This window comes from Podarcis liolepis, assembly GCF_965112155.1.
Source record: "Podarcis liolepis genome assembly, chromosome: 2".
Taxonomy (NCBI): domain Eukaryota; kingdom Metazoa; phylum Chordata; class Lepidosauria; order Squamata; family Lacertidae; genus Podarcis; species Podarcis liolepis.
Genome location: NC_139555.1, coordinates 80,857,638 through 80,874,551, shown reverse-complemented (window position 1 = coordinate 80,874,551; position 16,914 = coordinate 80,857,638). Strand labels below are relative to the sequence as shown.

General features: G+C 41.8%; 1 protein-coding gene across 1 annotated transcript in view; it reads left to right on the top strand.

Annotated features, from left to right (window-relative positions):
• TKT (transketolase) overlaps positions 1-14,158 on the top strand; it is a 43,351-nt gene extending 29,193 nt beyond the window's left edge. Inside the window, exons 7-14 of the mRNA XM_083489316.1 lie at positions 4,148-4,341; positions 5,711-5,875; positions 7,275-7,431; positions 10,253-10,383; positions 10,985-11,068; positions 11,202-11,295; positions 12,590-12,712; positions 13,819-14,158. Of these exons, the coding sequence (XP_083345442.1) occupies positions 4,148-4,341; positions 5,711-5,875; positions 7,275-7,431; positions 10,253-10,383; positions 10,985-11,068; positions 11,202-11,295; positions 12,590-12,712; positions 13,819-14,006 (1,136 nt within the window). The 3' untranslated portion in view covers positions 14,007-14,158. The remainder of the gene's footprint in view (positions 1-4,147; positions 4,342-5,710; positions 5,876-7,274; positions 7,432-10,252; positions 10,384-10,984; positions 11,069-11,201; positions 11,296-12,589; positions 12,713-13,818) is intronic.
• Positions 14,159-16,914: the final 2,756 nt, after the last annotated feature.

Sequence of the window (16,914 nt, the reverse complement as noted above, 5' to 3'; positions counted from 1 at the left end):
CACGGAAGAAAACAATGGCATGGCCCTCCTTCCTTATATCAAGGGCACTACAGATAAAATTAGCAAAATCCTCCATAAACACAATATCAAAACAGCCTTTTGCACCAACCAAAAAATAGCCAATATCCTCAGAAACCCCAAAGATAAAATCCAGTTGGAAAACCAAGGGGTCTATGAAATACCCTGCAAAGTCTGCCCAGCCACGTACATTGGACAAACAAACAGACGAATAAATGCACGTATCGCAGAACACAAGAATGCCGTCAAAAAAGAAGAAAAATCTTCCTCTCTTTTCCAACACATGAAAGAAACAGGACACGAAATTAATTTTGCAGATTCCAAATTGCTCTTTAACATGGAACATCACCACAAGAGAATAATCATGGAAGCCATCGAGATAGAGAAACACCCTCACAACATGAACAAGCGTGACGACACGTCCCGCCTGCCAGACATCTGGAAATTAGCCCTCCCCACAAAAACCGACACCAGATCCAGAGGCACACAGAACGCCACCACCAATCAACCACACCAGACCCAAACCCAGACCCTCTCCACAGATAAATTACAGACACCATCCAGTAACCAAACCATAGTGGCACCTCCGGATGCTGCACCCCCCTGCAATCCCTACACAGATCTGGCTGGCACAGGGCACAAAACCACAGCTCGCCCCTATACACGAAGCCAAGCCAAAGCACAACTAAGTGCAGTACAGCCATCTTCCCAGAAAAACTCTTCACAAATTCAAGAGGTCAAGACACGAAGGCTTTAGCAACTAATCCACACCTAATGACCCACCTAAGTGGTACTCAGAATATCACTCAAGAAATCACTCAAGATATCCCTCAAGTAATTAAGGAACAAAAGAAGAAAAGAACACTAGCCTGGGAACTTCCCCTCTGCCCAGAACTTTTGAGGCAATACACCACACCCCTCTACAGTATTTATAGGAACTCAAACACTGAGATCCCGCTCTGTTCCAGTAACAAGAAGCCGAAAGCACCAGCCTGAAGATGACGAGTGAGACCTCGTCGAAACGTCGCCTAGACACCCCAACTTTTACACGGGAAGACACCCGAGGACACCAAAACCTGCATATATATATATATATATATATATATATGAGAGAGAAATAAATACACCAACTATGACATTTGTTTCTCTCTCATACACACACACACACGCACACACACACACACATATATATGAATGAGAGAGAAATAAATGTGATAGTTGGTATAGCATAGTGGTGAAAAGACTGAGCTACAAGTCAATATATATACTGCTTGATTTCAGAAAACCTCTTGGGCCTCCAGCTGTTTTCGAACTACAATTCCCATCATCCCTGACCACTGGTCTTCCTAGCTGAGGATTATGGGAGTTGTAGTCCAAAAACAGCTGGAGGCCCAAGGTTGGGAAATGCTGGATTATATGACAGTGTCATTAATGATCTCATTAGAAAATGTTTACGCCACATCACTAAGTGTGAAAGGCTTGATTTCCCCCAGTAAGACTTCAGTATGAACCAGTTCTTTGAAATCAGTTCCTCACTCAAGCTGAAATGCCTGCTAAACATTTCTGCATTTGCAGGTGACTAAAATGGCAAGATGGCTGACACCTTATTACAGGGTGGCATGTCGCCTTCCAGACATTGCAGGAGTACAGCTCCCTCTATCATTGAGCGTTGGTCAGTGGCGTAGCTAACTGCTTGAGCGCCCGTGGCGACGCAAATGCCCTGCACTCAGGGACGCTGCAAGCCGCTGCTGCGCGGAAGCTCCACAGAATCCGCAATCCCCACATTGCCGTTTCGGGCAGCGCGGAGTCTGCAGTTGTCCAAGCCACCACGTCACTCCCCAGGAGAGATGTGTGGCTCGGGCGTGCTGCAGGTCAGGCCCCGCGATCACCCCCCTCAGTGATGAAACCTGGGGTGGCCCGCATTCACCGCACCCCCTTTCTACATCACCGGCGATGGTCATGTTGGCTGGGGTCGAAGGACACCATGTTGTCTATGCCTGCCTATAAGGTGACACAGTATGTGCCATAGTGGGAAACACTAGATCTGAACTCTAAGCCTTTTCTTTTCACACCTAGCTTTAGCCGTAAATTATTCTGCATATCAATATAACCCTTTGCTATATCTGATGTTATTTAGCCTGATTTATATACACCACGAAATCAAAAGCAAATCAAAACACTAAACAAACCTGATTAGCATACCTCAGGACTTGAATAATAGTCTTACACACAAATTACATAAAATGTGATCAATCTGGGTTATTAAGCAGAAATATTTTTAAAAGCCCTGTTCTTAAGGGAGCATAATCATTGATTATTGTGAAGGAATAGCTTTTCGTGCAATAAACATGCTACAAAAGTGTCAAGCATGGTGCTGAGATGTGAAGCTAAATAAAATAGAAGTTTAGGCTCAATTCAAGGGGGGTGAGAGAAGAAGAGTGGGCTAGCATAAAGGAGAATGCCTGTATATGTACTTCCATATTCCTGAGAATGGTTATGGTCCAAAAATTAAGTCATCAGGAAAAGTGGAGTGTGCAGTATTCAAACCATAAATCAATGTACAATGTTCAAGAGAATCACATGGACATTTTTTAAAAAATTCAGTAGTTGTTAAATATGAATGAAATGCTCACTCATATTATATATTTATATCAAATGAAGTTTGAGTTAGCCTTCAAAATATATCTTGTGCTTTTCCTCCTGCTTCACGTTAAGTAATCTGCCACTTTTTGGTAAATAGTAGGTAGGAATCGTCTTCTGTTTGGCTCTTCAGTATGAATTGTGAGCTGTCACAAGTGGCAGGACACATCAAATGTTTCATTAGCCGTGCAGCAGAGATCTTTGTGCTCCTCCTGCCTGCTTGGCAGTCTGTGCCCATTAAAAATTAAATAAAGCCGAGGCACATCTGCTGAATTTGGATACGTGCAAGGATGTGAATTCCTTTCTGCTCTGGTAGAGAACCAGCTGAAATCACAATGAATAATGAATCTCTTTGCGCTAGGCAACTGGGGGTTTGTGCCACTATGCATTTATCATGTATTCCCCCCTCCTCCCCATTATGTTACATTTTTAATCTTGTGCATCCATCAGCTGGCTTAAGCCATTTCAAAAATAGCTAAATAAACTTAGGATATTTGTCATTTTTCAGGAACAAATGCTGCCATTCTGTGAGACTTCTGTATGGCGAAAAGAATCCAGTATTTAGCTCCTGTTACTGTGAGAGCTCAGTCTGTCTGATGCTCTTTCCCGAAGCAAAGAGACGTTTCGTGCTTGCACAGAGTGCCTGCTTATTCAGGTCCTTAATTACAGAATACCTAGCATGTCATTATTGCAGTCAAGGTTATTGATTTGCTGGCTTGATTTTATTCATTTACTTGAACACATAGTGCAACCTGCTCCAAGGGTTTAGCTAGCAGGATTGCAGAAGCAAAATTGTGATGATACGTGTTGCAGAGGCTCATGATCTAAAGAGGACTAAGAGAGGCCAAAAAGGGATAATAGCAATATGCATTTATGTTGTAATTGAACTGATGCAGATGTGTGTGTTATATTGTCATTCTAGTGGGCCCAAGCACCAAAGGAGATTACTCTAGAAAGGAGGTGACGAGAAGATGAAGGGAGGAATTACTAGGACTATATTTTTATTAATTGATTGCTAGGTCCTTGGAGAAGCTCAGGAATCTCCTTCCCAATTTTAAACTCAAAGGAGTTCTGTGAAGTAGGTCAGGCTGAATGATAGTGACATTGGATTTGGGGGGGGGGGTAAGTGGGGATTTTAACCCAAGTATTTCCAGTCTTAGTATGACACTCTCATGACTGGCTCAGCATCAGCATCTTTGAATAATTGAACTGGGAGTATAATGGGGAGGGAGAAGGAATTGGGCTGTAGGAGCATCAGGGAAGAGTATGTCAGGAGACTTCCTGCAGGATCAAAGGAATACAGTAACAGGAATGAGGCAGGCTAAGGCATTGCTAGCTTAAACCTCATAGGAAGATATTTGCATTTGCAAATAACCTTATTAGCTTACTTGGGCCTAACTCAGAAGAAGCTGCTGATTTTGGCACTTTGATAAAGTGTGTTGTATTTAACTTATTTCCTTTTTTTAATTATGTGTATGGTAATCCGCAGGTGTTGAGGATAAGGAAAACTGGCATGGCAAACCTCTTCCCAGAAACATGGCTGAGCAGGTCATTTCAGAGATTGATGATAGAATCCAGAACAAGAAAAAGCTTTCTCCAGCCCTTCCGCAGGAAGATGCACCAGTTGTCAGTATCAGAAATGTCAAGATGCCTTCACCACCAAATTATAAGTTGGGAGAGAAGGTATGATGGTGTTTCTCTGTTCTCCTCAAGCAATTCTAGCTTAGGTTTATATTTGTGATTGGAAAGGTGCTTTTGCTCACTATTCTGGGAACTGCGTTTTTTATGGAGTTGATTAATAAGACTAAACAACTTTCAGTCCAGAATTCTGTAAAATATTCCAGATGACATTCAGCTGCCTACTCAGTGGAGTTCCAATTGTAATTAATTCATCATAGTAGCAAAATGCCCATTCAAAATGTCACACCTTTTGAGAGAAGAGTAAATGCTATTTCAAACTATTGAAGATGAGCCAAACTTGATCTTGTACATGTGAGTCTCAAAGCAAATGTTTTACTTCATGCCTGTTTAAGGCCATAATTCTAGTGAGTCACTTCTAAGGTAACTGCTAAGAATGGGACTTGTGGAGCCATCACACATGAGATGTCTTGCGCATTCAGGATGGCTGCAAGTGAAGGCTGCATGTCCCTACTTCAGACTGGAAGGGATACATCCTGATCAAATTTGGTTGCCATTTTTAGACCCAGGTAGACTTCTTGTTTCTTTAAGAATGAACCAGGTAGAGAGTTTGTCTGTCCCTCTTGTCTAGTAGTGGCAAAGTCACAATACTGGTCAGTTGTCTCCTTCACCTGCTGTGATGCAGAGCAAGTTATAGCTGTCAGGCAGCTGAACTAATGCAGCAAATGGGAGAAGAAAAGGAAGACTTACCAGTCTCTCTCCCTGTCATCAGATTTGAAGAGCATGGAAATCTTACCTGAGCCTGCAGACAAAAACCTTATGGAAACTCTTAGATGCCAAAGTAAACAGAGACAGAAGGAGAAACTCATGCAAGCGTGGTTTGGGGTTTCCACTTCTCTAGGGAAGTGCTGGTTGTGTTCCCATGGCTAGCTTTGAGTCAAATAAAGGACAACACTGCACTTGGTGTGACTGTATGAGGACAACCTGGCTTCTCTCAGCACAGTTTCCCCTGAGGCCTTTTCCTAGGTCTTTCTGCTTCAGCTGTGATGTGTTTGATGACTAGAGGTATAAAGACCCTTGTACTACTAGCAGAACACCACAAAGCGTGAAGTTAACCAGGATTGCAAGGACATATTATAGATGCTTCAGTTAGCTATGATAATCTCTATGCTTAGGATCAGAATGGTAAACATTTAAAATGTTGGCCGTAAGTATGAGGTACTGATGTGACATACTATAACATACAGGGGAGCATTAGAGATTCTTTGAAACTCTTCAGTGTAATATTGGTCATGCAGAGTTTTGTCTTGGACTCATTTTCGAAGGTTTTTATTTATGTGGTTTGCAATTGCAGCATAACAGAATAATTGAACATAATGAAAACGAGGCATCTATGTCCTTTTCCTCTCCACAGTTTGCTACTCGCAAAGCTTATGGCTTGGCCCTTACCAAACTGGGCCATGCCTGTGACCGTGTGGTTGCTTTGGATGGGGATACCAAAAATTCCACTTTCTCTGAGCTCTTCAAAAAAGAGCACCCCAGCCGTTTCATTGAATGCTACATCGCTGAACAAAACATGGTAAGGTGCTTTGTTTGGGTGTTTCTTCGTTTGTTTCTTCCTTCAAACTAAGCAGGGTTTTTTTGGATAAATTCTCACTCTCATAATTAAACCATTGCCATTACTCTACCTTTATAAATAAGGTTTCGTATTCAACTAAGTCTTCCTTGAAGCAGACCCTTTGAAATCAATAGACTCAAGTTAGTGCTGTCCGTTGATTTTGGTGACCCTCCTCTGAAGATGACTTGGTTAGATACAATGTCCTAAAGAGCTTTGAGCAGTGGTTCCCAACCTTTGGGGGGGGCATGCCCCACCTAAACATCTCTAAAATCCTGATCCTCCCCAGTGACATATAATTCTTATTACAGTGGTACCTCAGGTTAAGAACTTAATTCGTTCCGGAGGTCCGTTCTTAACCTGAAACTGTTCTTAACCTGAGGTATCACTTTAGCTAATAGGGCCTTCCGCTGCTGCCACGCGATTTCTGTTCTCATCCTGAAGCTAAGTTCTTAACCTGAGGTACTATTTCTGGGTTAGCAGAGTCTGTAACCTGAGGTACCACTATACTGTATTCAAAAAGGGAACTCCTATTCATGTGGAGGAAGCTAAAAGGCCATTAACTTGGTCTAACTCATTCTCAAATTGCCCCCCTTAAAAATGAAATTGCTGCCCTGTGGGGCGTGTGCCCCACGTTGGGAACCACGGGCTTAGGGTTTCTAGGTGCACTGCAACATGCAACGGCCAGGTTGATTCAAGGGCACATTTCATAGTGCATCAGCCCCATAGTTCTCCTCCTCTTTCAGCCCCATAGTTAACCTTCTCTTTGCCTCCCACCTCTTTCAGAGCATCTCCTGCCCTGTTTCTCCTTTCCCTCAGGCCTTGGACAGCTTGCTGCTGCTCTCCCTATATCCAGCCTACCATTGTCAGAGAGCTTCTGCTTCAGAGCTCTGCAGATCAGGCTGCTGTAACCAGAGCCATTACTTCTCATTTCTTGAGGAGCTTAAGCACATTTCGTGCACCACAAACATGTGCACGAGAGCAGGTTGCACTGCTATGATCATTCTGTCGGCACACGTAACTCTTATTTCCTTCCCCACTCCTCTATGCACTCCAGCTCTATTAGTCAATTAGTGACGTAGCAATTGGACCAAGAGCATGGAGACCAAGTTCATTCATCCATTAAACTTACCAGCTGATCTTGAGTCACTCCCATCTTTCTCTACCTTATTGTAAGGATAACATAGGGAGACGGGAAGAGCTTTGTATACTGTCCTGAACTTCTCCTCGGAGGAAGAATATAAATATATAAAACGTATATAGTTTATATAGGCATAAAACATTTAGCTAACTCAGCATGTAGCACTCAAATTTTGCTGGAACTGGTTAATCTGCTCTTCCCCTCCCCCCCCCCCAATTACAGGTGAGCGTTGGCGTTGGTTGTGCAACCCGGGACAGAAACATTGTGTTTGCCAGCACCTTTGCCACATTTTACACCAGGGCATATGATCAGATCCGCATGGCAGCAATTTCCGAGAGCAACATCAACCTCTGTGGATCTCACTGCGGTGTATCCATTGGTAAGCGTCTTCAAATTTATTCAGCAAATTGCCTTAGTTTCCCAGATGCAGGCACACAGACAGCTCATAAAACTAAGGGGCATGGTTAAAGTTTTAACTCCGTATGAGTTTGAAACAAATATTCAAATCTAAACTTTGCTTTACCCATGAAGTGGAAGTAATTTCAAAATTCTGTAGGAATCTCTCACCCCTACCTTATTATCATAGTCTACAAATTTTATTCTCTGCTTTTTATTTGATATCACTTGTTGCATCATAGAGGAAATAAGGCTTGTAAAACTGATGGTCTGCTAAGTCCTTTGACCAAAGTGTACTTTTCAAACCTCACATAGTTGATCTGCCTACAATAGACATTCCATGTATACATTAGAGACAAATAAAGTGAGTTTTGGATGTATCAGAGATTGTTCCAACATGTGCTAGAAAATGCTGTGTATTCTCATTTAGTTCCAAATGAACATTACACTTTACCATTGTGTCAACGTGCAGGACGCTCTGGCTATACCCAACAAAATTAAAACAGCAAAGCAAGCTTTTCCCCCAAGCTTTTATTCTATTATTGCTATATGGATAATGACCTTGTTTGTACATAATACTAAACCAGACTATGACTTAGCAAGAATAAGCAAGCATGTGGGTGCCCAGCATGAAAACTGATGCACTTTGTCATTCCCCTGGTTCTGCTGCACTGCCATGAGCCAAATACATGCTTTAATTTAGCATTTTGTGTAAACTTATGCTTGTGGTTAGTCTCGCTCCCAAAAAACCAGAATTTATACCAAGCAAAAACCTTGGTTATTTGGGGGAGACAAGCCTCAAGTCTGTGTTCAAACGTAACCCTAAGCCAAACCCTGGTTTAGCTACAAGCAGTGCAATAGCATGACCAGAGATAAGCAAAGTAGCCATAATTTTCTCTCTGGGTACCTGCATGCTTGCTCATTTGCCTTAGGGGGGTGTGCAAATTGGGTTATTATGAACAGTGTTTTGTCTGATAGATATGAGCAGTGGCGTAGCGTGGGGGGTGCAGGGAGGCCGGCCGCACCGGGCGCAACATCTGGGGGGTAGGGTTAGGGGGCACTAATCCACGGGTTAGGGGGCGCAAATCCACGGGTTAGGGGGTGCAAATTACTTGCCTTGCCCCGGGTGCTGACAACCCACGCTACGCCACTCGATATGAGTATTAACCACCTTTGCCACCAGCTGCCAAATCTTTGGGAGCAATATTGTTCCTTCATAGCTCATTGACAAAGTGTATGGTTCAGTGATGATATCATACTAAAAGCTGATTAGAACTGCAAGTGGCTTATCACAAATTTCTTCTTAAATCTGAGCTTTGTAAAGCACAGTGGAAGTTTCCTTATTGGCTTAAGAGTTGCTCATGCTGCACTCAGAGTTTGCACTGGAAATGTAAGCAGTGAAGCCTGAACAGCTTGGCAGTGGTTCAGGAATTTTCAGCTTGGGCTTTGCTATACTTGTCTCTCAGTGCTGTCGCATGGTCAGGTTGCTCGCTTTAGCCATTAATTAGCCTCAGATTCTTTCTAACACCACTTGCCACTTGTGCTTCTCTTCAAAGAATTTCCAGTTGCTTCTTCAACCGTACAGTGAAGCCCTCTTTTAAGTACAGGTGCCAGTGTATTTCAGTGCACACATTCTATTACTGTTTGTAGGGTGGGACATGTGCTTTTGTTTTTTGCACATGCCAAGATCTTATTTCAGTAGATCTCTCACGGCCATCAGGATAAAAGCTTCGCCTGCTTCTGAAGCGTGTGTTTGTATGTAGGAGGCTGCAGGTTCAATCCTTACCCTTATCAGGAATGGGATCTTAAGTTCCAATGATGAGAGAAACCTTTACCCCCTCAAGTTTATTAAAATGCAGAGATGCACAACCGACTGGGGCTTTTTGGGGTCCTTGACCAAATAGGTATATATATAAAGGATGTGGTAGTGTCATTTCCGTAACTCTTACTGCATCCTGTGTGGCAATTGTACTGAAACAGGAAGCAGACACTTTCCCACATTTTTAAAAAATGACTTTGGAGCGGCCCTCTGGCTCCTTTTTAAGGCAGACAGTGTTCACAAGTCAGTTCAACCAAGTAGAAGCTGGAAAAAATGCACTCAGTTCTTCTAACTGGTTTCCTGTAAATACTTTTGTTTTCTACCAGAAGGGCACAAGTGCATCCACAGCTCTTCCTACTGCTGGCCCTAGAGGGATTTGAACTGTGCCATTCACTGCTCTACCCCCCCCCCATCCAAATATATCCCTAATTATAATGCATTTCTCTGTGGGTTTCATTAAGCCAATCTTTGCTGAAAAGTAAGCTTCTTATGAGCTTCAAGTGCCCCCTCCCAGGATGGGACATTCTGATAGAATCATGAATTACTCTGGGTTCCACCAATAATTAAGACATGCCTACTGTCACCTTGTACATTTTTCTTTTGCCAGTTGGCTAAAATTGTGCATTTATTTTCTTTCATTTCTGTACTCATGTATGTAGCCCTATATCCCTTTTCCTTCTCCTTTTGCCTCTGTGGTAGTGGTGGTTTAGTTTCGGCTTTATTGTTTTAGTTACCATTTACGTCTGCATTTTTCCATGATTTTTCTTTATAACCCTAGTTTTCTTTCTTTTTAGTTTCCTTCTATCTTCTTTCTTTGCTATTTCCAAGTTTAAGCAGAAGAGGGTAGGTAGCCTTCCATGTCCTGTGAGTGACTTATATTTATTTTGGATGCCTTTTGTTTTAAGAAGTATACAGAGAAGTTTGTTCACTTTTCGACACTGATATTTTTCTTTCATCCCCTGCCCCTAAACCATCTCTTTTCTAGGTGAAGATGGACCTTCACAGATGGGGCTGGAAGATCTGTGCATGTTCCGTGCCATTCCTAATTCAACTGTATTTTACCCTAGTGATGCTGTATCCACTGAAAAGGCAGTAGAATTGGCTGCAAATACAAAGGTATGCAACTCTTCTGCAGTGTACTTGCTTGGGAGTTTTAGAGCAGGGGTGGGGAATCTGCTGGCCCTCCCCATTTGGCCGGCAAGCTCGTATGACATCAGATGGAGGATAGGTAACGTTGGGACTCCTCATTGTGCAGCACTTCCCGAGTGCAGTGGGCATTAGGAAGGAAATGTGCAAGGGACTTTTGACAGGCGTCAATCACCTGGCATCCTCATGACCTCAGATGATTGACAGTTGCTGCATAGGGATGGGGAAAAGATAAGGATCTGGCCCAGTACTGCCTCCAGATCTGAAGTTTGCTCACTTCTGTTGCAAAGGCATATAGGGAAGGGTGCCCATTGCTGTGAATTTGTCAGAGTTTCATTGTTAGTTGGCTGTTTATTCCATTCCATTTATACCCCCATTTTCTTCTGTCATGGAACCCAAGGTGTCATGCTTATAATATCTGGGTGGTCACCCATCCAGAACTAGACACACTCAGCTTTAAAAAGACTAGTTTTAGTGTTTGGATTTTTAAATGTTTTTTTTCTGTTTTGAAGTTTAATTCCATGGGCTACTATGGGTGTTACAATCTATCCTGTGTTCATTTTGAAAACAGGGCATCTGTTTCATACGAACCAGTCGTCCAGAAAATGCTGTGATCTATGGCAGCAATGAGGATTTCCATGTTGGACAAGCCAAGGTGAGCACCATTTTGAAAGTTGCTAAAAGACTTGAACTACAAGAATGTAGTCATTGAACATAGTGATTATTACTATTTTTTTCCCAGTAAATCTAGAATTTTCTCTAATTCTTTGTTTTACTGTTGTTATCAGGTGGTATTCAAGAGCAAAGATGACCAGGTCACGGTTATTGGAGCAGGAGTAACTCTGCACGAGGCACTGGCTGCAGCTGAGCAACTGAAGAGAGGTGATTACACCAAACTCTTTTGAGAAATGCACACCAGCCATCTTGTAGGGAAGAACATGAGGGCTATAAAGGGGGGGGGATAGGAAATTATTTAGAAGTGTAATCTAATTACTACACCTTCCCTTGGAGCCTTAAGTCTATTTTTAAAAAAAATCAAGAAAAAAGTTAGTTTAATATATAAAATCAAACCCAAACATGTATCTTATCTGTAGCAATGTAGCCCTGGTACGAACAATAGAGACTTGAAATGCGATATGGATTTGCATGGCCTCTCTTCCTTGTGAATTTCCATGCTTTGTTTAACAATGGTGTAACATTACGCCACTAACATCACTGTTAAGAATAGCGAACTAGATTCCCATTTGACAGGGACTGGTGAATCTGATGCAGACTGGTTCTAAACACTTGAGGTCACCCTGGTTCGGAGTAACTATGATCAGCCTCAATGCAGTGCATGTACAAGACGAACCATGGATGAAAGGGAAGGAGGGAAAGGAGAAGTCAGTGAGCATGTGGTATATTGATTAGGAATATTGCATCTGCACAAGATCTTACTAGATGGATAGTCCTGGATAAGTAAACCATGGTTTGTTTCACAGTAGATGAAATGTCATCTTTCCTGAAACATATAGGTTGCACCATACCTGAACACTTTCAGTTACAGGCTACCTAACTGGCAGTAGGTCGCATATTCCCATCCTCATTTTGCTCCTTGAAACACATGTGTTGCTACTCATTTCACTGCAGATATCATTTTAATATCGGAAGTGTACTGGGCCATGATTATCCAAGACTATTGGCATTCTCCAACATAACCTTTGGTGGAATAAAGGAAATCTCACTATTGAGAAGTCCACAAGATGATAGTACTAATAAGTTAATGCAATTATAGCCATTGGATAAATGAGCAGGCAGCTGTGCTTTAAGAAGACTGAAGTTGAATGATGACCTTGTGCTATCTAGTTCTTTAGATATTCCATAAGCTAGCTTCTGGGTGGCTTAATTCTTCTGGAGATTAATTATCATAGTAAAGGTCCTTGGAAGTGGGTTATGAGTGCCCTCATTCTAGGGAATGACAAAATGAGAAAGTAAGGCTTATGCTTACTTATCAGTCAGCTTGTTTTTGACTTATATTCTGGCCATTCTTAGAATCAAATACTTAGTGGTTTCAAAACCCCCATTGGGATGCTTTAATAAATGTGTATGAAACGTTAAACATTAGCGAGTCCCCTCTCCTGTGTTTTGTTGAGCCACATGCTCTGGTGCATAATTCTGTTCCCATTCTTTTTCTCAGAAAAAGTTTCCATCAGAGTGATTGACCCTTTCACTATAAAACCTCTGGATAAGAAAACTATACTTGAAAATGCAAGAGCAACCAAAGGCAGAATTATCACTGTGGAAGACCATTACTATGAAGGTAGGTCAACACACATGATAACAAAGGAGAAAAATTCAGTAATGTATATGCGTCTCTGCCATGGGTGTCCATTTTTTATTGTTTTTTAATTCCTCTTCTGTGCTATTTCCTAACTTTGGAGGGTTTTTTATATTTTGTATATTGCATTGGACATACATGGAAGGTGATTAATAACGATGATGAGAAATACATGGACACTGATTATTTTCTAGTTCCTGTGCTTCAACTCTACCTATACATGGTACAGACACCTAGAGAAATGAAAGAGATTTCTCTCATGACTATCCTCGCTTGACAATCCTAGCTTGGGTGTGCTCTTGCAACAGTTATACTGTTGGAGTTACATTTCCTGCTGTTGTAGTGGAGCTGTTGACTCTCCAGATATTACTCTGTTATCCCTGACCATTAGTTGGTTGGGGCTGATGGGGGGTCCAACATCATCTAATAAGCTACATATCTAAGACATTGTTTCCTCTATTTTAGATATTCAGGGTATGAGCGCCATTAGTTATATAGCCAAAATGGCACCATACTCGCAGAATGGGGAGGTATCAGGCTTGGGTGAACCCCAACGTTCCCATAAAAAAATTCTTGGGGGGGGGGGGAAATAGCTAAGGAACCTCAAAGATGTCCATTGAGGAATGAACAAGCTCATTGTGCTCAGAATGCTGATTGTTTGCTGTGGAGGGGCGGGGGAATGATATAATGGAATGGAATTTTGTGGAGGAAAGCGTGGCTAACTGGCTGGCTGGAACACTAAAAAAGGAGCACTCCACACTGCAACGTTTTACCACAGGTCCTCCTTTAGACATTTATAAAATATAATTTTTGTATCTCCTGTGTCTTCATGATCAACTACTCTACTTGGATGGCTTGTGTGGACTCTTGGAGATCAGCTGCCTTGATTGGGCATCAAAGCACTAATCTTCTTAGAAGAAAAACTGTTTAGGCAAAAGCTTCTCATGGGACAAACAACTTTGCAACCTTTCCAATCCCTCTGAACTATCCAATTGTTTTCTTTTTAAATAGCTGGATTAAGCTGCTTACAAAGAAATAAAGCTTGTTAGCCTTGACTTATCATCCATTTGTATATGATCTTTCCCTAGGTGGCATTGGAGAAGCCGTTGCTGCGGCTGTGGTTGGAGAACCAGGGATCACAGTCTCTCGCTTGGCTGTGTCCCACATACCAAGAAGTGGAAAATCAGCTGAGCTGCTTAGGATGTTTGGCATCGATAAGGATGGCATCATCCAGGCTGTGAAGGTGGCAGTGTCCAAATCAAGGAATGCAGAGTAGTTTGTGTTGTACACCCATTGTGTTCTGGGGGCAGTGTTTTGGAATAAGGATGGTTAAAAAAACCCAAACACTGTAGCTTTCAAACAGGGTTGAAATTATATGCAGAGTTTTAATGGAAGAATTCTAATAAAAGTAAAAGTTTTGGGAGAAAAGTCATGTTTTCTGTTTTGAACTGTTAGGATTTCTGGAAACCTAGATGCTGATAAGGCAATAGCACATAACGTAAAACAGAAAGAGCCAAGTAAATTGCTGCAATTTAATGTACCAAAATGATTTATAATGCTTCTCTCAACACTTGTGGGATTGTGAATTTTATGGCTGACCACAGGGCTTTGAATGTAGCACTGTGACATCTCAGTCCCTTCTTCTGTTTCTTCTGAGAAACCTTTCTCTCTCACATAACTGCCAGCTTGTCCAGAAATACTTCCTATTTGGCACAGTAGTGAAATAAGATATACAGGAGCAAACATTTCACTTCAACTACCTGCTTCCTATGTTCAGGTGAAACATTTCCATGCACTGTATTTTCATCCAAGAGTAGTGGGGCTGTTATTTCTTCCCATCCTCCTCTTCCTCTATCGCCAGCGGATTCTGCTTATATTTTCTGGTGTCCCTTTACTACCTGCTGTCAGCCTCTGCTTCTGCAAACTGGCTGGAGACTGATGGGAGTTGGTTACTCATCCCTGTCTTAAATACTGACCAAACACACTTCTTGTGCATGTGCTGAGAGAAGAAAACAGCATCATCCATCGGTTTAGGAAAGCTAAGAGCCCAATTTTCTGTCCCTCGGTCCTGTCTGCTTGAGATCAGTGCTGACTGAGCTGGAATATCTGGACTGAGTCATTGGCTCACCCATCACTGATTTAAAACAAACAAGTACCCACAGACAGCATGTCCTTGGGCTTCTCTGAGGTTTATGATCTATTATTAGCCTGCTCCACCATCTGCGCTCAGAGCAAGGTGGAGCATGCCATCTCGAGTGTATGGGGAAATCAAACAGAGGTTAAGGGAGTGGAGGAGGAAGCAGCAGCTTCTTATTATTTATTCATTATTTGTATCCTGTTCTTCAGCTGCAGAGTTCGGAGAAGCTTGCAGATTGCTCCCAGATGGTCTCCCATCTTGGGGCAGACCTACTTAGCTGCAGCATGTTTGTGCCTGTAAGTGTGTACATGGCTCCTATTGTCTCCCAGTGCAGTTCACCAAAGTGGTGTCCCTGAACCAGAATGTCATTCAGCAAGCCCAGCATGGGAAACTCCCTTGTTAGGGAATCAGATCATTGGTCTGTTTAACTCAGGGGACAATAAACTTTTTCAGAAGGCCGGTCCACTGTGCCTCAGACTTTGTGGGGGGCTGGCCTATATTTTTTGGGGGAAATTAAATGAATTCCTATGCCCCACAAATAACCCAGAGATGCATTTTAAATAAAAGGACACATTTACTCATGTAATATGCTGATTCCCAGACAGTCCGCAGGCTGGATTTAGAAGGCGATTGGACCAGATCCAGCCCCCGGGCCTTAGTTTGCCTACCCATGGTTTAGCTTAACTTTGGCTACACTGACTGACTCCAGCTTCCCAGGACTCCAGGCAGAACATTCTCAGCCTTGCCTGGTGATGCCAGGGATGATAATGAGGTCTTCTGCATAAAAGCAACTACTCTGCCTCTAAGCTACGTCCCTTCCCAGGCATGGGTCCGTTTGGTAGCGAGATTTGGCTTGCCTTTGGAAGCCAAAGGACGTATGCAGCTATTTTACTTTGAAATATAATTCTGCTGTCTTCTACAAATGACATTTCAGGGCCTCGCATGAAAGTGTGGTGCCTGATCTGACTAGATGTGTGTAGCCATCAGGTGCATTTGGATACACTGACCTCCTGCATCTACAGCAATCCTTACTTCTCAACTGGACTTTTGTGATTCTAAATTAATTTATGATACTTGCAGAGGTAGGACCACGCACAAACAACAAAACGGAAAATCTGTAACTTGTCAACATCAACAGCAGCCTTTCATATGTATATCAATGTAACGACACAGCATCAATGCATTTTTTTAAAGGACACAATTCAGTCATCATTCAGGCCAGCATGAAATGAAGCAAAGATGAAATAAATTCCAATAATTTAAGCCATTGTTCTTTTGACAGATATTTTTAGTTAAACATAAATTGTTATTAGTGAAATAGCTGGATTACATTAATACAGTTAAGAAGACTGTTTGGTGGTCCAGAAGAGGGCAACCAAAATGGTCAAAGGCCTGGAAACGATGCCTTATGAGGAACGGCTAAGGGAGCTGGGCATGTTTAGCCTGGAGAAGAGGAGGTTAAGGGGTGATATGATAGCCATGTTCAAATATATAAAAGGATGTCACATAGAGGAGGGAGAAAGGTTGTTTTCTGCTGCTCCAGAGAAGCGGACACGGAGCAATGGATCCAAACTACAAGAAAGAAGATTCCACCTAAACATTATTATTTTTTAAAATATATTTATTAAAAGTTTAATAGTTACAGAAAAAAGAAGAAAAAAACAGTAAAAAGTTCACAATACATCAAAAAAGGAGAAAAAAACAAAAAAGAACAAAACCACAAGAAAAGCAAAAACATTCAAAAAGCACATCCAATATCTCTATATCTCTACCTTTCATTTATTTGTATCATCGACCTCCTCACACCCCCTTTTTTGTATTCTTGTTCAATTAGCTATTTCAGCAAATCCTTTCCATCTTTCTCAATTTTTGTTCTATAATTTATCTTAACACAATCTGACCTTAAGTTTTACACTTTGGCCCATTAACAATCTATTTTTACTTAGTTCTTTATAACATTTCTGCTAAAACCATGTAACTTCATTCCAGCATCCTTCTAACATTCATTAATTTTACAATATTTCTGTAAATATACTTTGAATTTTTT